This window comes from Marmota marmota, unplaced genomic scaffold (assembly GCF_001458135.2).
Source record: "Marmota marmota marmota unplaced genomic scaffold, marMar, whole genome shotgun sequence".
In the NCBI taxonomy this organism is placed as follows: Eukaryota; Metazoa; Chordata; class Mammalia; order Rodentia; family Sciuridae; genus Marmota; species Marmota marmota.
In genome coordinates, this window is record NW_025999968.1 from 7,328,149 (window position 1) to 7,354,315 (window position 26,167).

At 41.1% G+C, this 26,167-nt stretch overlaps 2 protein-coding genes across 6 annotated transcripts in view; one reads left to right on the plus strand and one right to left on the minus strand.

Moving 5' to 3' along the window:
• The first annotated feature begins 854 nt into the window (after positions 1 to 854).
• On the plus strand, positions 855 to 12,192 carry Gcsam (germinal center associated signaling and motility). 5 transcript variants are annotated; one of them, XM_015478525.2, is made up of 6 exons: positions 855 to 1,049; positions 3,467 to 3,535; positions 5,869 to 5,913; positions 6,880 to 6,926; positions 8,521 to 8,549; positions 9,354 to 12,192. In XM_015478525.2, exons 1-6 carry the CDS (start codon positions 1,021 to 1,023, stop codon positions 9,675 to 9,677), a joined length of 543 nt encoding a protein of 180 aa, XP_015334011.1. In that variant the 5' UTR covers positions 855 to 1,020; the 3' UTR covers positions 9,678 to 12,192. The 5 variants fall into 5 exon arrangements, with proteins under 5 accessions (XP_015334011.1, XP_015334013.1, XP_015334015.1 ...); XM_015478527.2 differs by having other exon boundaries at positions 871 to 1,049; positions 9,357 to 12,192; XM_015478529.2 differs by lacking the exon at positions 855 to 1,049 and adding an exon at positions 1,076 to 1,464 and having other exon boundaries at positions 3,461 to 3,535.
• Positions 12,193 to 14,198: 2,006 nt separating this feature from the next.
• CUNH3orf52 (chromosome unknown C3orf52 homolog) overlaps positions 14,199 to 26,167 on the minus strand; it is a 33,353-nt gene continuing 21,384 nt past the window's right edge. Inside the window, exons 4-6 of the mRNA XM_015478531.2 lie at positions 20,274 to 20,344; positions 16,418 to 16,599; positions 14,199 to 15,660 (exon numbers count right to left, since the gene is read on the minus strand). Coding sequence (XP_015334017.1) covers positions 15,656 to 15,660; positions 16,418 to 16,599; positions 20,274 to 20,344 — 258 coding nt within the window. The 3' untranslated portion in view covers positions 14,199 to 15,655. The remainder of the gene's footprint in view (positions 15,661 to 16,417; positions 16,600 to 20,273; positions 20,345 to 26,167) is intronic.

Below are 26,167 nucleotides of genomic sequence, written 5' to 3' on the forward strand. Positions count from 1 at the left end.
ATTGGTATTCAACTCCATAGTTTGTTCAGCCATTCACCAGTTGAAGAATATTTGGGCTATTTCCAATTTGGGGGGCAGATATACAACTTTACATACAGGTTCTTAGAGGATGTAGTTTTCACTTGGGTAACATAAACTTTGTTAAGAATTTACTTTCTTTGCTATTTCATTTAATTTACTGATGAGGGAGTTTTTGTGAAACTCAGATAAGCAGGATTACTGCATTGCATGAGAAGTCTAACTTTACACGTAACTGCCATTTGGTTTACAAAGAGGCTGTACCATTTCAGATTGCCAAGAGCAATGTGTAACACTCTCACTTGTACTCCATCCCTTGTCGGCACTCAGTATTGTCAGGTTCTGTTTTCATTTTTCAACATCAGCCCTTCTAAAGAGTGTGCAAAGGTATTGCTTTTGGGTTTGAGCTACATCATCCTAATGACTGTAATGGTGAGCATCTTTTCAGGCATTTATTTGCTATCCATACAGTGTCTTTGGTGAAGAGTCTGTTCAAATAGTTTGCCATTTTTGTTACTGGACGTTTGTTTTCTCATGAGTGAGTTCTGAGAATCCTTTATATATTTTCTACTAGCCTGTGGTTTAACCCTTTGGTTTAACCTTTTCTCTTTTAAAACAAAATTTCCCCCCCCTGACTTTTCTAAGACAACATGATTTAATAGGTATCTGAAATGGAAAAAACCTCACAACCCACTTGTAATTGCAGACCGGGGGTTCCCCAGGTTCTCAGGGCTTGCACTGACCAGCAGATTCTGGTTTTGGCTAATAGTCCAGTGCACAAAGGCTTTGACATTTCAGCACGTTCCGCGTGTGTGCCTCTAACACTCCTCCCCCGGCCTCTTCCTCCCCTAGACAGATACCCTTCTCTTTTCTGCTCTGCACAGGTGGCCAGAGCCATGCAGCCCATTCTCTAAGTCAGGAGTTGCCCTGTCAGAGTGCAAGGGGTGAGAAGGAAGTGGTAAAGGGACGGTTGGCTGAGAAGGTGCTGAGAGGACTGAGAGGATGGGGAACCATCTACAGAGGGAAAACAGGTGAGTCCAGACTCCCTACAAGGGAGCAGGGGAGAGGGTGAGGGCAACAGGAGAAAAAGAGGGCTGTTCTTGGGGGTGAAGGGAATTGAATAAGGAATCTGATAAGAATTCAGTTCCTCCTATGTGTCAGACACCCTACCAAGTTCCTTAAATACAACTTGGCCCAGAATCCTAGTGAGCAACTGCTGTGAAATGCGGAACAACTTCATCCAGAGAGGCCTCTGTGCTAGGCCACCACCTAAGAAAGGAGCAGTTTTCTGAGGCCCTGGGAAGGGAATGCTCCCTTGAGCACAATGCTCTACAAGGAGCTCCAAGACACCTACTCTTTCTGTCACTATTTTAAGTTCAAAACAATTAGCAAGTTTCCTGCCACCATGAAGCCTCATGTACTGCAGACTTCCTGGATTTAAAACAGGTAAGCAGAGGTCATGTACATAGGTAGAGTGTTTGGTTTAACTTTTCTAGACCTCAGTTTCCTCATTTTAAATGGAGAAAAATTAAATGATACCTACTATGGAAGCCTCTCACGTGCATAATGCTAACTTAATGTCTGACACATAAAATGATTCAGTAATCAGAAGTAAAATTTTTTGAACCAGTCTTCATTCGCATCAAAGCAAATGATGTAAAAATTAGTACCACCCAAACTAAGGGGATCTTTAGGGTGTAAAGTGACGTGGTCTAGGGAGAGGGAGCTTGCAGGATGGTATTGTTTATGGGATTTTTTGGTGTCCAAGGTCTCAGATCATGCCACTGGAAAGTGCAGTACAGAAAAAGGGCGTATCCCAAAACACCACTTACCAAAAGAAGGCTTGGAATTTTTGCAGGACTTCAGTGTGAGGGTGGTGGATTATGACATTAACATGTAAACATTGTAAAAAAATTCTTGAGACAAACTTCTAATCATGGTTATAACATTAGATGCATTATATTTATTTTAAGTTCTAGGAGTCATTTGATTTCTTTATGTGAAAGAGCCAATAATGTCTTTTCCCTATTTTTGTTTTGGATTTTGGTTTCTTTTGTGTTATTGATGGTAAAAGTTATTTGTACTTTAAAGAAATTAGTCCTTACATAAATATTGCAAATATATATGTATGTATGTATATGTGTGTGTATGTATGTATGTATATATATATACATACATACATACATACATGCATATTTTTCAGTTTGTGTGTCTTGGGCCATGCTAACTTTTATAGTTGTATGTTTGTTATATTTTAAAGATGATTGAATTAAATGTAGAAAGTATTTAGGTTTCTTGCATTTGTGCTTTAATTCTTTCCCCCTTCTAAGATAAGACCAATCCACACATACATGCTTTGTGTGGTTTTGTTTTATGTTTAGCCCTATATATTCAACATATGCTTTCAGATAAATGTTTTTTCAAATGGTTGATCAGTTGGCCTAGGATCCTCATTCTCATGCTGATTTATAATGTTTTTTCAAATGGTTAATCAGTTGGCCTAGGATCCTCATTCTTATGCTGATTTAAAATTTTTTCCTTGACACATTCAAAAGTCTTGTATTGACTGGGAACTAAGGTTTTTACTTTACCCCATCACCCACTTCCCACCCTGTCAGCACGCCCCTTACCTTGTCTTTCCTGATTAAATTTGTTACAAAAACTGGGATAGAAGGGCACCTATACTTTCAGGAGAAGAGCTCTGGGTTTCTGAAGGAAAAATCTGCCCCAGGGAAACCCAGACTCTCTCTGTTACTGGTTGTGGATCCTTAAACAAATTGCCTATTTCGGCCTCACTTTCTTCATCGATTGGTAAGTAATAGTGTGATAATATGAACTTCATGGCGGTTATATTCTGGGATTAAGTGAAATATGGAGCATAAAATGACTGGCACAAAGTAAGCAGTGTTTGTTAGTTTCTTTTTCTTCATACTCTCAACTTCCAGCAAATGAAAACATGATTTTGCAGATATACAACCCAAACAATGAACCTATTCATTGTCTTTATTTAATTCTTTTCCTCTCCTTTTAGCCCTGTTCTCTGTCTGCCTCCTTGCTTTCCGTGAAAAATGGTGATTTACAGGAACCCACTGCTTGTGTGCAGCCCCTGGAACCCCACCAGTTAATGACAGCTGAGGAGCCCAGGCCTCTCTCTGTACACTGACACTTTAGGGAATGTGATGAGGGTTCCTGGACATTTGGGAACAAATGATTTAGGACCAGAGGTGCATGTCTAGGGGCTTTTCTGAGGCAATGGAAAGAATATCAGGTCAGAGACAGCTGTGGCGTGTCATTAGGAGGGAGTGTTAGCAACTGCAAGAAGGGCTGGGAAAGCTGAAGCGATTCCAGGATTACACAAACAGCACAAGTGAGCAAAGTGGGGAAAACAGAAAGAGTGAAAATCCTGGAGAGGAATTGCTGAGCTCATTTCTGATACATTGAGTTTTAGGTGGCAGCGGGACACTCAAGAGATGCCTTGGAAACTCAGACTCCAAAACACCAAGCAGAGAACATCCAGGTGAGAGAACCGTGTACCCGACTCTGTACCAGACTCCTCCCAGCTTCTGCTCAAGAAAAAGGTAGCCTGACAGGTCCTTGCCCTCAAGTACCCATCACACACACACACACACACACACACACACACACACACCCTGCGTCAGCATAAGTGTACTTAATGTGAAGACAGGATAATAGACAATGGGGAAACCTTGGATGGGACTTGTGCTGCTTTGCTAGGAGTCTGAAGTAACTGTGAGCAACAGTCAACAAGACAGTGTCAGACTCTCTCCTACCCTGTTATAAAATAAGGGGTCCTATATCCTATTGTGTCTTTGTTTGCCTGTCTCAAATCGTTTGTGCCCAAGTTCCATCTAGAACTTCCATTTGAAACTTTTTCTGTTTCTGAAGTGATCCCATTCCTCACACCATGACAATTCTTGGAAGGTTTATGAAGAAGTCCTTGAGTTTATACCCTGATGCTGTTAAACAGAGCCTCATCTATTCTTCCTAACCTTCTGAGTGCCCAACTCTAAAGAATTTCCTCCAGGAAAAGAATCACCACAATGTGGAATTTGCGTCCCAATGTCTAAGAATCCCAAAGTATGGTAAAATCTGTTGTCCTGTTTCCTATGGAATTATTTGCATTTTTCTCATAGTTTCAGAAGGATCTTTTGAAAGAGTGGAACTAAAAATCAACTGCTGGGCCAAGGCTGTGTGGGGGCTGCCAACCCAGTGATTGGCCAACAGACCACATTCTTCAGTGCAAGCTGAGAATCATATAGTTCAAATATGCTAAAGCATATAATCCAAATGATGAAATAAATAAGAAGGGCCAGGACCATTAAAACAAGGGAGAGATCGGGTAGACCTGGGAGCAAGGGAAGTCTCTGTGGAAAAACAGGAACCTACAATCGCTGACTTGTAGGTGAGGTTATAGAAATTTGATTTGAGACATGGAAATTATTGGATCTCATCCTAATCCAAAAACATTCTCATTGAAATGCAAGAATACGTTTCAGAAAAGGCTTAATAGAGGAAAGAACTTACAAGTAGCTTTTTCCTATAGTCAACTTTATCTGATTCTTACAAACCCATTAGCTAAACAGTATATATATCTCCTCATTTTAATATTTAAAAACTGTGGTTCAAGGAGTTCAGATATATAGATCCCGTAGTTTGAAATCTACCATCTCCTTTTATCTCACTCTCATATCCCTTTTGTGAACTTTTTTCTTAGCATTGGTTTGACTCAGTAGTTTCCTTATGATGCCTTTTAGTTACAGAAGAAGGAGATGGAAACAAATGGCTTAAAGGGAACCAAAGGCGGCCAAAGAAGAGGAAGAGCTGGAGGCCGTGCCCTTCAGCCTCAAAGGCTCTGATGACACACAGCCCCTGAAGGCTGTCACTACCCTCAGCCAACATGGTGGCCACAGCCACTGTTACAGTGCAGCTAGCCACTCCTCCACCGTCCCCTCTGACAAAATTCCCTGGGAAAGGTCATCAGAGAGACCTTTTTTGGACAGTGTTTTCCAAATATTCTTAACTAATGTAATAATTTATAGAAGGCTTTCACATCCAACCATGGGTGGGGGGGAGATGACCATGTCTCAAATTCAGAAAGATGCACAGAATGATATTTAGATTTTAATCCAATATCTGTGTGCAGAGGGGATTTTTATTTTATCTACTGTCAATGACATGTCTGGCTATCTAGCTATGCCACTGGAGTCAGGAGGTAGATGATCTTAGCTGCCAGGTAGTATTACTTTGTTCTTGGCTACTCATTTCTTATTCATATTCTTATCAAGTATCTACTGAAAACATTTAGTCTATGTCAGATGTGGCACATGCTGGTGACATGTATCATGATAAATGAAGCAAATATGACTCACCAATCTGGTGAAGCTCACATTCTAGTAAAGAATATAGACAGAGGAGCAGACCATTAAAATGTAGTACGAAAAGGAGAAATTCAGAGTGCCCTGAAATTATGTGTAGATATGCCAAACCCACACTGGAATGAAATGACCTTTAAAGATGTCCACATGCCTGTATCTTGATTTCCTGAAGATAATCCTATGTGTTCCTCATCACAAAGGAACAAAGCAAATCACTAGTATGGGGTGTGAGAAAACTTTTTCCTTTGCTGAGAATACAGTAAATGTTCTTTCCCCTGATTTGGAACCAATGGTGTCATCTTCATCTTCAGAGGGATGTGTCCAAGTCACCTAAGGTGAAGGCGTGCCTGGGGAAACAAAGGGTTTTCTACAGAAATGGTGAAGGGTAGGCAGCCACCTTAACAAAGCTGCATAAACCAGTCTTGTGACTGTGAGTTTCTCTTGGGTATTTCAGATGCTGGGATTACCACGACACAGAAGAGTGTTTCTGCCTCCCGTGGTAAGTGGAGAATCACTCTTATGAGTGATTTCCCTAAGTGTGGTTTCAGTGTGGTGTTTGCTCTAAGTTACCTGTGAACTCTGGGCTGTCCGTGGCCACAGTGCAATCCTGGCACCAATCCCAGACCGCAGTCACTTAGAGTCGATCTGGGAAGCAACCCTCAGAATTGGGTGAGAAAGAGGAACAGTTGTCTCATGAGTGGTACACTCTCCTCAAACTGGCAAGCCTCAGAAGCGAGAGTGAAACTGGCTACTAATATGAAGACTTTTTTTCACGCTGAAAATTCCAGGGTCTCCATGTGTAGAAGCACACCTTTCTGTTCCTCGTACAGATAATTTACAGTTTACTAATATAATTTACTATCCAAACTGGGACACCTTTGGAAATGATGAATATGCTAAACATAGTTAATAACTGCTAAGTGATTGGTAATGACATTAACCACTGAGCAAACCAGGGCAATATGGTGATCCTCCTCAGAGCAATGCGTCCTTGTCTCCGGAGATGGTAATGGATGTCCACTACATTTATATTCCATTTTTCCAGGAGACCTTCTCTACAGTGTGTTCTAATGGAAAATGTTTAGGGGATCATAGATTAGGACTGGGAATGGCAATTATCCTGGCTCCCCCACTCACATGATATAAAATAAACTATTATTGTATTAGAAATAAACCTCCAAACAACCTTAGTTCCCCTATACGTAAATTCCATATCAGGTTTAGAAAAGGGAAGAAAGGGGACAAAGAGAAAAAGGGAGCAGGGAGATATATGTCTATCTGGTCTCATCTTTCATTTTCTCTTTCTTATCCTCTGATTCCTAGAAGCTGAAAAGTCATCATAAAAGTCATATAAATTTAACAACTTAAAGATTTAGAATTAAATTGCATAGGTTATTGTAATTTCTTTGGAGAGCTTCTGAATATCAAAAAAACCAATTTGCTTTTCTCTGTTTTGTTTTTGCAGGAAAAAATTATGTGTTTTTAAAGCAAGGCAAGATTCCCAAAAGAAAAGTAAGTCATTGCCTTCCCATCATTTTCAATTTTGATAGGCATGTTTCCAAACTGTCTCTTCTCTATGCCTTAAAAGCCCTGTGGGCATATTTCTAGTATAATATCTACATATGTTACCTCAACGTATCCAATCATCTGTCTTTTGTCCCTACTGGATTGTGAGCTCACTGAAGAGAAGATAGGCTTATTCATCTCCATAAGTCCTTAGAGTCTGTGGTCTGCAGGCTGAAGGAATGAACTGCAGACAATAAATGTAAAAGGTGGAGACAGAAGACATTTATAAGGAGCTGCGAAAAAGCACAGGGATTGGCAGTTAAAGATTTAGATCCTTGTCATGAGAGCACAGGAGAATCAGCAGCTGCACAAGGGGCAAAGGGGCAGGGATGATGGGATCTTCATAACAGCAATCATCCTCCTTCTGTGTGGATAATAGTTTTGGCAGGGAAAGACAAGAGCAGCTGCCAAAAGCCCACTCAGGTGACTGGTGCACTGGACTCCAAGGACAGATCAGTGAAGTTAAGGAGAGAGAAGAATTTGAGAAGGAACAGGCAGTGAATAGCATTACATTTAAGATGCCTTTGCTTTCCTGGGCAGAGGGGAATGTAGTTTATTCACACACCAAATCCTTAAATCCAGCTTTGCAAGGTGTTTAAGTGAATAAGCTTACCCTCCCAGCCCAGCCATTTTACCCCAGGAATGGTGGGTCCCAAGAAATTCTAATCTTCATCAGAGTAAAATATGATATAAATAAGACCCCTGATGTTTACAGTCACGACCCTGTTCTTTAATGATCATCAGGAGGGGTTCTGGATAGCTGAAGCACATGGGGATGTGAGACCCTGAGGAATGTAAATCTGTGCACCGCATGGCAAGCTGCATGTCACACCTGCCTCCTGTGCAGGCTGCGTGGAGGGCACCTGTTTATTTACAAGCTGGCCCTTTTTGCCGTTTTGGGGAATGGGGGTTGGGGAGTGTGGCAGATGTGTTCATTTGCCTTTTTGCTGAGTGGTCAGAGCCAGTTGGTGACAAACAACTGGCTTTTGAAAAACTGTCTTACTTGTGTCCTCATTCCCTGCAGCTTCAGGAATGGGAATGCTCCCCTTAAGAGTTTCCCTTCTGTAAGACTTTTCTTGACCACCGCCCCCAAGGAGCACCATCTCCTGCTGCCCGAAGGACAAGCAATCCCCTCCTCATTGCATTCTGAGTCTCTCCAGTCTGTGTGCTCCTAGGCTAGCCTGCGAGTCTCTAGAGGACAGGACTGTTTCTGATGCTTGTCCCCCATGTTCCTTCTAACAGAATAGGTATTCGAAGGATTTTGTTAAGTAAGGAGAACAGAGGGAGGAAAGCAAGGGGAGTGTGATTTTCCGTTTCACCAAATGTGTCTCCTTCCACTTGATCTCTCAGCTTGAGCAAGCTTGGGCTGTTTCTTGTTCAGATAGCTCTGTGACTCCCCGGGGATCTTTGGCAGATCATAAGAGCCCAATAAGGGCACCTCAGCTGCCCCTTGGTTCTCTGGTTGCTGATATTCCAGTTCCCACTCTTCTTAAATCACCTTGAGATGTGAAATTCATTGAGTTTTATTTTCTTTCTCTAGATGAAGGAATGACACCTACTCCTATCCAGGTAATAAGACCTCTTCTGACCATAACATGGAAGAAGAACTTTTTAGATGCCAGGAATGTGAACCCAGGGCCATATGCAGGGCCTGGTGGCAGAAGTAGCAGCCCCTCTGTTGCACAATTTAGTTTAAGGAACTAATATTTACTGAGCATTTGATTTATGACAAGCAATGTACTGAGTGCTTTAGAGGCATCATCTCAGGTAGCTGTCACAACAACCTCATAAGATGGTACCATTGTTTCTCCATCATTTAACATATGAGGAAATAGATTAAGTGATACTTCCCAAGGTTAGACAGCTGAAAGATGGCAGAGCCAGGAACCAAAGATCACTCCAAAATGCATGCTCTCTCCCTGTTCTTGGCTCCCTTTGCTTTTATCTTCTGCAACCCCACCATAAGTAAGGCCTTTCCTTGAATTCTTTCTCTTTTTTTAAGATGCAGTGATCTCTATAAGTGATTATATCAGAACCCAATTACATTAAGATATCATCAGATCATTGCCTTTTATGAGAAGGGGCTGCCCAGGGCCCAAGACTTAGGGAATTATACAAGGTGTTCAAGGGTCATTCTGGAACATGGGGTACAGAGAATACACGTGGGTAGTCTGTGTACACTGGGCAATATGAATGCTCGGGCTATCTTGTCTAGAGGTTGGAGTGGAGGCCATTTTTAGGAAAAATGGCCAAGAGATGGAAAGGAAATGGTAGTAGAAGAGAGACTTTACCCAGGATCAGGCCTGTGTGGAGACTAAAGTGTGAAGGGAATAGCATGAGGCCAAATCTTGATGATGACTCTCCTTTGGCCAGCAGGACCGTGCTAATCAGACCCACACGGAGGAGCTCTGCTATGTCCTTATCCATCATCACAAGGACCAAGGAAGAAGGCCTTCAGGGACCTCTGCTGAGGTGTACTATGAGAATGTTTCCTGCAAGGCTGAGAGACCCAAAGAGTCTTTGGGAGGAACAGAGACTGAGTATTCACTTCTCCGTGTGCCCTCCACTCCTAGGCACCCCCCTTCCCCAGAAGATGAATATGAGCTTCTCATGCCAAGCAAAATCTCCTCTCCCTCCCTAAAACAGCCACACGTACTTCCCTCCCCTTTTGAGACACAGTTTTCCCTTTTACAATGAAGAAGCTGGACTAGTGTTAGTTTAGTGCCAGCAGGTAAAAGTGGAAAGTGGGCATCTCTGCTTAAAGCAAGCCTCAGGTAGGAAGCCCTTCTGTGCAAAGTTTTCTAAAGACAAGGGCCTCTAAGATCCTGCTCAACATTCAACATCTGAGAGTCAACCAGTCATCCTGAACACCACTATTTGAGAAAGGAGTGATCATCCTTGGTTCTAAAAAGAACTGGAAGTACTGTGTGGTGGAAAGAGATTTGTGGTTCCCCTGCAGCTCTGTTTACCACGAAATGTTCTTGGATTCTTACAAAATATCATCATGATTGCTATCTGAAGGTACAAGGAAGTTTTCTCATTATATCAAGTGACCCGAGGGGGAAGTCACTCATTGCAGTGACTCAGTCCTACTCCCAATGACAGCCTGAGATACTCCTCTGAGGAATGTCCTTGATACAATGTCCTTCGACTCATTGGTTCCTTGCCTGGGTTGGTTATGGGTTGAACCAGGAGGGTACAGTACAAGTTTTTACAAATCTTTAACCATGTTTTTTTTTTTTTAAGCTTTATATTTCTCCCCATTAATTTATTTTGGTGGGGAGAGCTAGGGATTGAAACTACATACTAGGCAAGCAAGCTACCACTGAGCTACATCTTAGTCCCCCTCCCCCCCACCCCGTAAACCTTAATAAGACAATCAGTCTCAAAAAGTGATACTGCAGAAAGACCTTTGGAGATCCTTTAATTCCCTCATCTTTTTTTGGACTCAGAGAGAATAATTTGCCCATTGATATATTAAGTTAGTGGCACAACTTTAGCTAAGAGCATGATTTCCTGGCTTCCAACTCAGTACTCCTCCAATATACCGTACAGAAGAGCCTCTTCTGTGTAGTCAATATCTCTATTAAATAGCATGTCATGTATAAAATAGGAATGAGAAGTCTACATGGGAAACAAAACTCACATCCACCCCTTCTCTGATGAGCATGTCTCCTTTGGCCTCGATTATTTGTTGTCTCTCTTCTCCTTTTTTTAGTATTTCTAGAATTATGTCTATCCCTAAATCAGGTTCATCACACTGTGGCCCACTAACCGAATCCGGCCCATCACCTATTTTTGTAAATAATGTTTTATTGAGACACAGCCACACTTATTTCTTTGCATTGTCTACAGTTGCTCAACCATGGAGGAGATTTGAGTAGTTGTGACATAGACCACAGGCCCTGAAAAGTCAAAAATACTAATGTTTTGTCCCTTTATAGATTGAAAAAAAAAATTGCAGACCTCTGCCCTAAATGATCATATTTGAGATTAACTTAACAGGAATATGTTTGGTTATTGATATAACTCATAAGAGTAGTACCAATAAAATGATATGAAAATATTAAACCACAAATGAGATGAGTGAGACCAAGAAAATTAGCAAACTAGGCTATTTCTATATTCACACCTGTGTCCTCCACTTGCTGCTTTGTTTTACTCATGGCCATTGTCCTAATTTTAGAGAAGTTAAAATAGTAAACGGTTTGTTGAAACAAGCAGTAGATACATTATATGTTTCATTATTGTTTTGTTCTCAAAGCTAACCCAAGCTCAACTTTGCTATTTAAAACATGGCAAGTGCCCAATGAAGAGAAATCCAGTGGTTTGAGGCTAGATGATCAATGCAGGCTTGCTGGGCTTTTAGCCAGCTGATGGTCTGCAGCTAAGGGTCAGCCACATCCTGACATCTTAGCTTCTGCTAGTCTCCTACTTTTAGCAAAATTCTTTCCCAGGTAACCCTAACTTGTATCTCTGGCTGGAGTTCACTCAGGTTTGAAAGGGCGTGTTCATGGTAGCAGAGAACACTGTGGAAGGTGTAACGTGGCTGGGGGAAGAGTATGGACCCAAGACAGACAACCAGTGGTTCAAATCCTGGTTCTTTCTCTTCCTGTTCTGTGACCTTGAGTCTGTTACCCAGATGCTCAGGTTTTTCACTCACATGAGAGGATTTACATTTAATACAGTAAGCAGAACCTCTATCACAAACCCTAAATAGAAATCATATCAAAGAGTAAAGAGAAACAGAAATCTTTTATGATGTATGGAGAAGAGCACGTTGATACATCTGGTTATCCAGGGCCACACGGGGACTTTCCAGCAAGGCAAAAACACCAAACTGATGGGTTTTTGCTGGGATTTTTTACATGGATATGAAACCACTATGGATGTTGGTTGGTTGATATATTCTTAGTACAAAATGGTAACCTATATGTGTTTGAGCCTTATCCTGTGAAAGCATTACCAGTCCCAAACAGTATTTGTCTCCCATCAGGACCACATTAATTCCTAGCCAAAAAAAAAAAGAAGAAGAAAAAGTTGTTCTCATAGTGAAATTAGAAGGATTGTAAAAGGAAATTATTATGTGCTAGAGAACCACTTTGATGTGTTTTGAAATACCCACAATGATGTATATGCAATGTTATTTGTCAATCAGAAATAATAAAAAATAACTTAAAAATAAAATTTAAGGAAATATGAGTTTAGTACACTTCATGTCCTTCGACTCATTGGTTCCTGTGCCTGGGTTGGTTATGGCTTGAACCAGGAGGGTACAATACAGGTTTTTATAAATATTTAACCATTTTTTTTAAGCTTTATATTTCTCCCCATTAATTATTTTGGTGAGGAGAGCTAGGGATTGTAACTAGAATATCTCAATTTTTTCTAATAAAAGTTAATGTTGAAAAAACCCTGCTACGTCTGTATGTAATGCTGATCCTATTTTCCAGAGATTTCTAGATTTCTGATGAAAGCTGTATACTCTATTGGTGGAAAATACACACACACACATTTGTATACAATCTCATTGGGTTGAGGATGAACTCCTTAGTTAAGCAATCTGTGTTCTTGATAGAGACCCCGGGGTGGAGCATTTACTCTCCTATGTCATAAATATAACCAGAAAAACCCTCATCCCCTGCGCTGGGCTTCAAAGAGTACATGGCCAAAATTCAGAGGTACAATATCCAGCAACAGCAGGCAGGCTCTGTGGTCTCCATTTACATTCATATGAGCCTCTATAAATAATCTCTTACTCTGAAAAACTTATTTGGGACAAAAGACATAAATGGGAAAGGGGTAAAGATAGGGCAGGAAATCTGTTGAGAAGTTCAAAGGTTGACACTTTTAGGACAAGCAATTTTAGGATGACAGGTAGTTCGCATCTTCTCAGAGATGAAAGGGCACAGGCAGAACAGAAGAGACAAGTCTCTATGACTCCAGGAGGGCCTTCAGAGAAAAGGAGGTTCTGTTTTTCCATGTGTCTGACTGTTCTTTTCTAAGCCTAGACACTTAAGTGCAGAACATCCACTTGGTCTGATGATGCTCTGCTTCTGCCAATTGTTGAATGAATCTCTCCCACTTTCTAGAGGGCACTTTAGCAAGTGCTTAGGGAAACACTGTGTGGAGGTTGTCATCATAGAATCTCCTACAGCCGGATAGCCACACCTTTCGATTTATCTTTCTCCGACCATTTGTGCTCCTCATAGATCCCAGATGTCAACCAAAACCAGCACTGAACCTGACTGTGGGGCACCCACCAGGGTTGGTGGCCAGTCACCATGTGTGTGAATGGACTAGGCTTTGCCCACAAGGAATGATGGGACGATGGGCTGGTCCTCCTGGCTCTCCAGGTCTTGGTCTCCCAGGTGTAAGATGAGGGCGTTCCCTTTCGATGTTAAAAGTCAATGATTTCTAATCATAAAGAAAACATTAAAATCTGTCTATGGATAAAACTACCAGCAACATTGTGAATTGCCTTATTAAAAAGCAATAAAACAGTAATGGGAGAGAATGAGAGCCTTTGAGATATTGCTCCCGTTTTTTCTTTTCATGGATCATACTCTGAATAGGGCAGGAGTTTAGATCAAGAATCCACATATAAAAGGAAAAGGAGAGAATGTGAACTGCATCCTAAGAAGATACAGACATGTGCAAAAGAGGGCAATTATTCAAATCCCACCAGTGCTTCAGGGTTCAGCTTGAACTTCCTTCTTCCTATGCAAAACCTTCTCCAACTGAATTACACTGACCACGCATTTCTCTGAGCACCCATGACTTACATTTTGTCTTTATTTTTCAAATCTGGATATGGAACCTGGGTATCTTCCCCTGCTATTTCCTCTTTCAGATTCTGACTCCCTGATTATATGAACAGCTTCTTTTCTCATTATTTTCTCCACGGAGAACCTCGATAAAACATATCACTTTAAAAATATAGAGAGAGAAAAAAATTAAATTGAAAAGCAAAAAATAATTGGACACATGGCTAGAATTTTTGGTGGCAGCAGAGACAGAAGGGATTCTGCTGATCTGGCTGTCTCCTTTCTATGCATATCTAGGTGACTTCTGAAAAAGAGCAGAAATTCAAACCCTCCAATTATTTTGCAGATACTTATTGAAACCTCTTCCTGTGCTGAATGGAACACACAGAGAAGAATTCTGCCTACTCCAGTCCAAACAGCTCCATCTTATTCATAAAGAAGAGGAAGCTGCCCTTGGGAACATGAAAAATCACTTCTGACCCCATTTACTGCAAGAAAATGCCAGTCCAAAGCATGACCCTGGAGAGACAACACCCATGAGACAAATCTGAGCACAAAAATGCAGATGCAAAAATAATTTATTGTAAATGTTTTTAAAGTCATTCTCCATTAAAATTCTTCATTATATTCCAAAAAGTACAAATGCACTAAAAGATTCACATTTGACATGTAAAAAATAAAGAGGAAGAAGAAAAATTCACTAATTTAAGGAACTATCCTTATAATGAAACAATGAGTTGTAATACATGTGTCTTCTAGTTAAATAAAAAATCAAATTCACATTATCCAGAATCCTGGCTCATGATAAGCTCAAGTCACTCTGGCACGCGCCCATACATAGCTGCCTCTCACAGACTTCCACCTGTGGCAGCTAAGACACGGAGATACTGCAGCTAAAATATCTCCTTATAGGACCACACAACTGTTTCTCCTGGAAAATGTGTACAAAGGTATTTTTCTCCCAAAACAAATATTCTATACCTTCACAACAGGCAATTCTATATCCATTGAAGACTGATACAGTCCCTAACATTCCTCCTGCCCTCAAATGACAGACATAAGCTCTCAACAATTTATGCCAAAGGGACAATAGTTCTTCCTGTTTCACAGCCATTGGAGATAAGACACACCATCAATGCCTCAAGACACTGAGTCCCGCAAGAAGGCCAGTAACATGGGTAATACAAAGCACATGTGTGGTATCCACAGCAGAAGTTAAGCAATCTTGACGGTTATTTGATGGAAGTTTATAAAAATATAAAGGAGTGACAATGCAAAATGATGGTTGCATGTTCAAAACCCACAGGGACTCATGTTTCCAAAAAAAGGTGTTTAGGAGTCACAGGAAGAAGGAGATGTCAAATAATTAGTAATCCCTATCGTATTTCTGTGACTGTGTATGTAAAAATAACACTGGATGATGTGCTTAAGGCTGGTTTGCTAAGATACCCAGATATTATGTAATGGTGGGAAGAGTTGGAGATTTCAAAGAGCAATTGGTTGAGTTCTCCCTTGCCTGGATGCTCGCTTCTCCCTGCCCCAACAGAGGCTGACAGGAACCTGTCTAAAACAAAGCACAACACCACCCTTGTGCTAAAGAGAAAGTATCCACACATGGGTAAAGAGAGCCACAGCCTCAAGAACTGCATCACCCACATACCAAGTGACCTGCCCCCCCCCCAACCCTCCCAACCCATCTGACTTCCTGCTTTGTCAAAACTTGACCCAAGTGGGTCAGCGCTTGGGAGCTGCCTTGCTGGGTGTGGAGTCAGACTTCCTATCTGTGCAGAATCAGGAGGAAGGACAGTCTGGTCATTGTCACAGGATCTTTCCTGTAAAAGAGAATGAGTTCTTTTCTCTCCAAAAACTCAGAGGAGCACCTTCTGACACAGACCAGCCTCAACCACTTCACTCTGAAAAGAAAACACAGAAGAACAAGTCGTTACTTCTAAAAAACAAGATTATTTTAAACATTTATGGTTTTTTTCCCCCTTCTGGTTTCATTGAGTTTGAAAATAAAATTTTAGGTAAAATTGAAATGTGTGTCAGTTCTGAACAGAGAATGTTCACTCTCCAGTCATTCTCCATTAAAATTCTTCATTATATTCCAAAAAGTACAAATACACTAAAAGATTCATGTGTGTGTGCATACACACCACCCTGGACACTTTCCCAAAGATAAATAACATTTATTGTCTGCTTTTTTGGTTTTGATATAAATCATGATAAATAACATTTTGAAGCAACATTTTGGATACTGAAAATATCTTACCGTTTGGCTATTTTCTTGTAATCTAACCATAAGAACATCTCTAAAGGGTCAAGGTTTGAATCATGTTCCAGAGAGGGAAATGATGGGACTTGGCTGAGCTGGAGGTGCTGATGGAGACCCTGGCAGAACACACAGACAGCTCCTGTGTTCAACAGCATGGTTCTCTTCATGGTTTATTTTTTCTGTAATTTTTTCCAACTATGCTGTCAGCTTATGGAGGGCAGGGACTGACCTCCATCCACAATGTGGAACATTCCCACACAGAAGCAATACCGGCTGCATGGAGGAGTGAATGGATGGGTGGTTTGTACACTAAAAGCTACTACAATGGCCAAACCAAACCACCTGCCCCCAAACTGTTCACCTACCATCCCGATTCTGACTTCTTTTCTACTTACCATAGAGCAAGAGAGATGCTGGATCAAGCCCCAGACTCTCACAATGAGATACACTCTGATCATAGAAATCCTGTAGCAAAACTCCCAGTACAAGCTCCTCACTCATCATGTACTTCATAAAGTCGTCATCTTCCCACGGAACCCCAAACTGCAGGTGGTAGGTTGCTGTGGCGTTTTCACCACTGAAAGCCAAACCAGAGACAGTAAGACACAAGCAGAATCACACTGAAATTCGGGAAATCCACCTTATCAACAATATGTGTTTAGTTCTTCATCTTCTTCCTCTAAACAATAGCAAAGTGTGTACTGTCCTGAGAGAATGTACTATCCTAGAAAAATCTTCCCTAGACCCATCACAGAAAGTGTGATACCCAAAGGACTTAAAATCAGCATACTATAGTGGCACAGCTACATCAATGTTTACAGCAGCTCGATTCACAATAGCTAAACTGTGGAAGCAACCTAGATGCCCTTCAGTAGATGAATGGATAAAGAAACTGTGGTATATATACACAAAGGAATATTATTCAACATTAAAAGAGAATAAAATTAGGACATTTGGTAAATGGATTAGGTAAATCGATGGAGTTGGAGAATATCATGCTAAGTAAAGTAAGCCAATCCCCCAAAACCAAAAGGCCGAATGTTCTCTCTGATAAGTGAATGCTGAACCATAATGGTGGGGGGGGTGGGGAGGGGAGGGTGTGGGGTGTGGAATGGAACTTTGATTGGGCAAAGGGGAAGGAGAGGAGGGGAGTAGGCATGGGGACAGGAAAGATTGTGGAATGAAATGAACATCATTTACCCTAAGCACATGTATGACTACTCATATGGTGTACTCTACATTGTGTACAACCAGAGAAATGAAAAGCTGTGCTCCATTTGTGTACAATGAATCAAAATGCATTCTGCTGTCATGTATAACTAATGAGAACAAATTTTTTAAAAAAAGAAAATGTGATCACAGCCTCCTCCCTCCACCTAGTACTCATCCCTCAGAGTACACTGGCAGAGGCCATTGAAGGGAGAGACACGGCCTACAGTTAAAGAATATGCTGGCATGTCCTCTGTCCCAATAGCAGCCTTCCACCCTCTGAGGCAAGTCAGGAAGCCTGGTCTCCGCTCCTTGCGTATTTCCACCTGCCCATTCTCAATGCTACCCCCCCAAGTGAGGGTTAGAGTTATTCAGTTTAACATGCTCTTTATTAAACTTATAAAAGTGTTTAAGGTAAGGCCCATAGCTACCTACCACTGGCTGAGTGCAGGACCCCTGAACCACTAGGCTGCCTTGTGCACCAGCAGAGAACCATACCGCCTGTGTTTGTCCCCAAAGTTGGATTATTTTTTTTCTGTTCCTTTTTCAGTTCCAGAGACCCCTAAAGCAGGATGACCAAGATTTCCTGAGGAAACTCCAATGAAGAGGAAATCCTAATTCTTTCATCTTCCTAGAACATATTTTTCCCATTTTCAGAATAAAATTAATCATAGGTCTATCCTCAGTTAATTAGTAGCTTATGCTGCTCTTTGACTCTGATTCAACATTTAGGGTTTTCACAGTTATTCTCATTGTTTGGTTCACGATGACCTACATTATGCAATAAAATAATTAGTAGGTGGTCACAGCTGAGACTATTACTCTAGTGCAAGTTTAAAGACATTCGAATCCCACCAGCATGAATCAGCTACCGTCCTTGCTAAGGACAGGCAGAGAGCTCCCTCTTGTGGCCAGAGGTTAAACCAGCCAATAATTGAAACATTTCATAAAGTGGCTGAAAATTCAGTCTGTAAACTCTACTACGGCCAAGTAGAGCGCCAAACCCTGTAGATGAAATTAATAAGACAGAATTGGAACTCTGAAGAAGACAGTTTCAAGAGTGTCACTCAAGTCAGGCTGAAATATGCACTTGCAAACTCTAATCCATCTACCCTAATTTGCAAGCGCCATTACTTATCCTCTGATCTCTGCCCTTTAATTATGGTTAATGGTGGTCAGCACCTTGACAGAAAGCCACCTTGCATGCCGTGGGCAAGGACTTGAGAGGGCTAATGAAAAGGTCCAGAGGCGGAATTTCAGAAGACCAGCTGAATGGAAATTTGGACTGCCTAAACCAGCCTGGCTAGCCCATCCTCGTCCCCCATGTCAGGCAACTAGGTGAACTTAAACTAGGCTGCATTTTGAGGGGAGAATTTTCAAGAAAGCAGTGAATCCTGTGAGTTCTGCCCCAGCAGCCCACCCACCTCTGGAGTGCGTCTAGCAGCTGATAAGCCAAAGGACATTTTCCAGATGCCTGCTGGATCAACCTTGACTGAGGTCAGGAAACCCCAGAGACATGAATGCATAAGTCAGGGAAGTGGCTGTCTCTTGCCCGTGTGCAATAGCGTCCTTTTAGAAGCAATGGCTTTTGTGTCTCATTTCAACATTTTAGAAACTTTTCCTGGCTTTAGAAAAAACAAACATGCTTTTCAAAGATAATTTTTAAATCTAAAATACAAAAATACTTAAGCTTTTTTCCCCCAAACAACTTTATTTCTTTTTTCTTTCTTTTTTTCAAATTAGTTATACCCCAGATAATGTTCAATGACAGATTCTCTAACACCAAGTCTTGGCTAGATTTCAGGTCATGTTTTACTCGGTTTTTTTGATGGGTTTTCCTCACTGTCTATCTTTACTCTGATTATATGGTCCCAGCTCCTCTGGACCCATAACATAGAGCTAGATTCCTGAAGGCTGTGTGAGGGTCTTTTCTCTCCCAGCGTTGCTTCAATCTTTGAATTGCAAGTGGGGTCAAGGGGATGGAGGAAAGCATGCTGGGTCTGATTATATATCTCTCCCTTTTCTATTGGCATTTAGTACCAGTGGTTTATGATTAAAGGGAACAATGTCAAGGATGGCAACATTAAGCAGCATGTGACTTGGGGGACAATTAAGAAAGAGAGAAGGCAGTCTGACACCACCTAGGTTTGCATACTTCAGATCCATTTCGGCCCAACCCCATGGTGTTACCACTGGCTTTAGATGCTTCCTCTCCCAGGTATCCTAATATTACAGTTTGGAAAATGTCTGGTTTTAGAGGGAGATCTCAATATGTAATATATCCTTTGATGGTCACATCCCAGAGACATCTCAGGAACAGAAGACAATAAAGCTTTGCCATTAAATCTTCTTCAAATTATTTCCAATAGTCTTAATGATATAAAGTCCAAGTAAAATGACCTCTACGAACCTAGACCCTTTTGACTACATTCCAAGCATATTAAAGATCAGGGGGAAATTGAAAAATAAAAAAAGTGTATACACATGTGTAGTATATGTAATAAATACACATGCATAAAAATCACAACAAACTATTAATAGTGGCTAATTTTGTAGAAGGGGGTATGATTAATTATTGGTAGTAGTGCAGGAGAAAAGAGGCATAGGTTGACTTATCCTGTAAAAGTTATGTTTTTAAATTACACAAGGAGAATCTACTCCTGTATTGTGCTCTTCAAAGGAGAAATCCGGCATATGGATTATATCATTTCCATCACATCACTATCTGAGATCTATTTCTCTTTCTACTCTTAATTTACTTGTGCATCCACATTTAAGTAGAAATGGTTTATCCGGGACTGGTTTTTCCCCTCTCCATGTGACCTAGTTGAGTTACATAATTAATCTGGGCTTCCTTTTTCTCGTTTGTAAAATTAAAGAATTGAGCTAGTTGATGCCCAAGGAAGTTGTGTCACTTGAAGATTCTGTTATTGGTTCCCTTCCTGCTCTGAGGCTCAGGGAAGTCCTCGTAGGTACAGGGTACCTGGGGTGAGCCAGAGAGGCAAGAGAAAGAGATCATAATGTTATGCTGCACACTCTTACCTGAAGTCCACTATTTCAACTGAAGTGAAATAACGACTCAGAGATGGAGATTTACTGTACACGTCTTCAAGCTAATCAAACAGAAAGAAAATAACATTATTGATGATTATCTTCCGCATCACTGGACAAAACAAAACTACCTCTAGATGAGAGATTCCACCCTAGGAATCAACCTATCTGGGCTGAGAAAGGGAAGGTGCTAGCCTATCACGAACAAAGGCTGGAGTTAGCACTCACTTAAAAGAGCCTCGCTGACCAGGCCCAAGTGACTCCACTGGAATTCTAAACTCCTCTCATGAGCAGTGATGACATCCTATGGCCTGAGTGATGAAGATGGCCAGTGGTCACAGCAAGAGCCCACACAGTCCCCAAGGACCATGGGAAAGAGAGAAAATCCCAAGGTGGGATTGGGGGTGCATCAGCATGGGCCACTCAGCACTGGGAATGTCACTGGCCAAGGGCTTCTTTCTCCCTTCTGCAGAGCTACATTGCAAGGAGCAATGGCTGTGATGGGCCACAGGTGTAGCATTGCCCCCTGCACAAAGGGATAAATTGGGGAGTGGCAAAGATGTGGAGGTTTTATTTTATACATGAAATACTGCAAACATGAGAAAAAATTCTGACCTGTGTTCCACCTCCTAGATCTTATGCCTTATATTGTGCTACACAGATGCCCCTTAATTTATGATGGGCTTCTATCCTGATAAAATCCATTGTAAGCTGAAAATATAAAAAGTTAAAAAATGCATTTAGTACACCTATACAATACAAAGCTGAGCCTTGTCTACCTGCACTGTTCTCAGAACACTCAGATTGGCCTGCAGTTGGGCAGAATCATCTAACACATGTCTATTGTATAAGAAAGTGTTGAATGTCTCATAGAATTAATTGAATACTATACTGAGAGTACAGAATGGGTGTATGAGCGTGCTTGCACACCATCATAGAGTAAGAAAATCGGAAGAGAAACCATTGTAAATTAGGGACTGTCATTATTGAGTTCAGACCTTTATTTTGGGAAACAAAATAGGGCTTAAGTGACTTCTACACCCTATTCAATTTTTCCCTCCTCTCTCCCCTAGTGCTAAAGAGAATCCTAACAACTTTTCCTTGCATGTTTCTTTAAATTAGTACTTCCTTACATCCTTATGTAATAAGAATATATGTTTTAATTTGTGCTTTTATTCGAATAAGAGGAACCATATTCTACACAATCTTCTAAGATCTGATTCCTCCCACCCCTTTGTTGGTATGGAACTCAGGGCCTCATGCAAATGCTCTGCCTCTAAGTTACACCCCAGCCCTGATTTTTGTTGTTGTTGTTGTTTGTTTGTTTGTTTGCTTGTTTTAAGATGTGTTCTCTCTCTATTGCCCAGTTTGATCTCAAACTCAAGTGATCCTCCTACTTCAGTTCCAGAGTAGCTGGAACTACAGGTGTGCACCACCACACCCAGCTTAAAACTTGCTTTTTCTTTTCTTCTTTTATTTTTTCCACAAAAAAATTACATTTGAGATTTATTTGTCAGGTACATCTCAATGAAGGCATTTAGTCTAACTCCTGGGTAGATTCCATCACAGGATTATACCAATATATCTGTTCTACTGATGGTCATGTTCATTGCTTCTGATTTTTTCCCTTATTACAAAGTATGCTCAAGCAATTGTCCTTAAACGTTTCTGTTCATCTCTCTTTGTACATGTAAGGCATGCCCAGCTGCACATGTAATAGTTTCTCTGGGCTATATACCAAGAAATGGAATTGCTGAATCAAAATAAATCTTGCCAAATTGCTTTCATTTTACTCTTCTCCCCGCAATGTACACATGATTCCTTTCCCACATTCTTTCCAAACTTTTAAATTTTTCCAATTTAAGGAATAAAAAATTGTTGTTTCATATTGTGTATTCTGATTTTCTTATAGTGAGTCTGTTTTACTGTGTTTCACTCTGAATGGCTCATTAGTCAGTTTCTTTTCCTATCTTTTTCTTGTCTCCCTAAAGTGGTTAGCTTTATGTTATGGATATGTGCTGTTGATAGTATGTTACAGAATCTTTTCCCAGGCTTTGATTAGTCTTTTCATCATGTATCGGAGATACTAATCCTAACCTCACAATTAGGAGAACATGCAGCTGAACCCATGTACCTTGCATTCCTTCTAAATTTACACTGGAAGGTTAAACACCTTGGTCTCTAGCAGATTAGTTCTAACATAAATCAGGACTGTACTGAAGTCTGGCTACACTCCCGGCAGGCACCTGCCCCTGGGGTTGGAGTGAGACTACAGCCAAGTATCTAAGAGCACCACCAGACCCTCTCCTCCCAGCCTGATTTCAGCACAGGCATTGTTTGGGAAATCTCGCCAGCATCTAGTGGTACAACTGTGCTGAACAAGGCTTGCCCAGCTGCACCGTGAAGGCTCAGTACCTGTTACTTTATCCAATAACAAGCATCAGAAGACACAAAGCAGCTGTGCCCAATCAGGAGCTCACCAGTCTCCTATCCAATTCCAGTGAGATCACAAGGAGGCTGTGCTTGACAGCACTCTCCCATCTAATTCACACGGTGACAACTCAGTCGCTCATTAAGCACAGATTAGAACATTTGCAGTGTGTTGTTTTTAATTTTTTTAAATTAGAGCTTAATGGTTATACATAGCAGTTGGATTCATCTCAACAAACTCATACACGCATGGAAATGGATTTCAACTCATGATCCTCCCTTTTCCTTCCCCCTTTTCCTTCCACCCCCCCTTCTTTTGTTTCTCTCACTAGACTTCCTTTCCCTCATCTATTAATTTGTCTTTGATTGGTTCCTTTCGCTCATCTATTAATTTGTCTTTGATTGGTTCCTTGTGTAATCTTACTCTTCCATCCCGCTTTCCTTTATTTTACTCCAGCTTCTGCATATGAGAGAAAACATTCAATCTTTGATTTTCTGAGTTTGGCTTAGCATGATATTCTCTATTTCTGTCCCTTTATGGGAAAATGCCATAATTTCATTCTTTTTATGGCTGAGTAGAGCTCCATTGTGTGCAGAGCTCAACACAATTTCTTAATCCATTCACCTAATGATGGGCATCTGGGTTGATTCCATAATTTAGCTATTGCAAACATTGACTATTTGTACCTTTCTAATCTTGCTAATACTGTCTAATGGTCACATCCCAGAGACATCTCAGGAACAGAAGACAATAAAGCTTTGCCATGTAAATCTTCTTCAAATTATTTCCAAATTATTTATAAGAACCTGACTTAACAGACATTAATACATCTCCCCTTTTTGCAGGTTAAGAAACCAGCCTTCCAAGATATTAAGAAACCAATAGTACCTCCTCACTCTGCTACCGAATGGTAAAGGCAAAATTCAATCATATGGGCAGACACAAAATCTCAGCTTTGTCACATTTGACCTTACTACCCAGAGAGGCTTAATCAATGTGGGAGAGTGGCTCCTGAATATCAGGGTGGGAAGAAACGATGCCCTAGTGACACTGGGGGAATGACTGTTTTATGGTTCTGGAGCTCACAGGAGGTGGCTGTTGAGCCAGTCATCAGAAAACTCGGGAACTAGGAAAGCAGCTTTAGCAGGGATGCTAAATAGAATGAAAGACAGGAGGAGAGTGAGGATGCTATAAAGCACTAAAAATATTAGCAATATCAAACAATTATAATGTTTCTTCTTTTTGGTTTGAGTTTCCTATGAGAAGGGTTATGTCTATCATTTCTTCTAGTTTTCTCTGTTCTCTCTCCCCACCATCTCCTTCCTATGCTAATTTCTAGGGTCTAGTACTATGCTTTGTACATAGTAGACTCCTACAATTTTTTTTTGTACTGGGAATTGAACCCAGGGGCTCTTTACCACTAAGCTACATCCCCAGTCCTTTCACTTTTTTTTTTATTTTGAGATAGTTTTACTAAGTTGCTGAGGCTGACCTCCAACTTGTCTCAGCCTCCCAAGTTCTAGAATTACAGGTGTGCACCACTGCAAAAATTTTTAAGTGTTCTAGCCATCTACTGCTAGTGTTCACACTAAGATTCTTTTTGCTGATACAGTCTCCTTCTATATTTAGGGCATATTTACATTTGAGGAGTTGTTAGTTACACTGTCCAATCTGGGCCCAAAGAAATGGAATAGAGGCTTCCCCAGCCCTTATTCAAGTGTCCCCCACTCTGTTCCTATGAGGCTTGGTACCAACAGAACTAGGAGACCAGTGAGCTAATTAGGAGAGTCTGACTCCATGGCTAAGAGGAATCACCCCTGGGTGCCTTCTCTAGGTTATTAGAGCACCATTGCTAGTCCCAACCACGCCCAGGAGGATGCAGTGCACCACATGAGCAGCAGGTGGCCTTAAGCAGCATAACAGCCCCAACTTTGAGGGAAGAAAACCGGCAATGGGATATTAGAAGGCCCAGAAAAACTGTTAAGAAAAGCAAGGGCAATGGTATCACTTTCCAACATACTGGGACATAATAAAGAATGCAAGTGTGGCATCTGTCCCCAGTTCCTGGCACAGAGTTCCTAAAACCCCATGATGACCTGGTAATAGGGATGCTGGTCCATCTCTTATTCTAATCTTTGTTCTTCAGTCTCAGCTCCTAAACACCTTGGAATCTCCTGGGTGGTAGGAGCATCTTCTGTTCTAGTGAGGTGACTCTTGGCGAGCATCTGATTGGAGGCAGGTCACCGGAAACACCAAGCCAGGGTAAAAGCGTGGAACTCTCAGTACCTTCCCCACCATATGGACAGAGTAGGGCTAAAGAGTGATTAAATAATCCATTATGCCTGTGGGTCGAAGACTCCATAAAAATCCCTAAAACCCAGAGTTGGAGAACTTTTGGGCAGTTAAACATCCATATTCTGGGAGGGTGGCCTGCAGGAGAGGAGGGCTCCGCACCTCTTCCCACATAGCTGCCCTCCTCTGGCTTTTAATCTGTATTCTTTATAAAAACCAGTAAACTGAACTCGCTGAGTTCTGTAAGTTTTTCTAGAAAGGAGGAGTAGTGGGAACCTCTGAGTTATAGCCAGTTGATCAGAAGCCCAGATGACAACCTGGATGCGTGATTGGCATCTGAAATAAGGGAAGTCTTGAGATTGAGTACTTAATATGTGGGGCCTATCCTAATTTCAGGTAGATAGCGGAGGATAGTTTGGTGTGGGAAAAAGCTCCCAGAGAAGTGTTCTGCACTAAATGGGAGCATAGAGAAAAAGTTCATTTTTCCTGTACAAATACTCATTTCCGTTTACCATCCATATTTAGGAACTTCTGGAATTTGGCCTAATGGAAGAGATAGTTATAGACCTGACAATAAGTCAGTAATATCTTAAAGTTCCTATTTTTTGTTCCTGAGTCTTTGGGTTGGAAAGTGGGGGCAGGAGTCTTTTACCTCCCTATATGTTACTTCTGTCATCTGCAAATCAGATAAATCTAAAAGAAAGTTTTTTGGAGTTCTTTTTGTGCAATTTCATTTTATACCCTTTGAGACACGGCAAGTGTGGTGATTTTCATTTTTCAGAGGGAACTGGCTCAAAGCAGTCTATATTTGCCTCCGCTCTGAGTGCCAAGCCCTGTTTCCTTGCCAATGCATGATGATGAGCTAAAAAGTATCTGGAGAATTTACTGATTTTTTTTTTTTTTTTTTTTTTTTTTTTGGCTCTGTTCAGGAGATTCAGATCTAAAGTGCAAAAGTAACATCTAGTTCCTTTGACACAGAGTCCAGTCTGTATCATGTGGTTGCTGACATTTTATTTCTGCTAGGCAAATGCAAAGCCACTCCATGAAAATAGGAAGCCAGGGGAAAGTAGCAAAAAGCTATTCACTCAATAACTGCTCTGGGAAGAAAGTGGGAAGAAAAGACAAAAGGGAATCACAGATAACAGATATTAACATGGAAGAA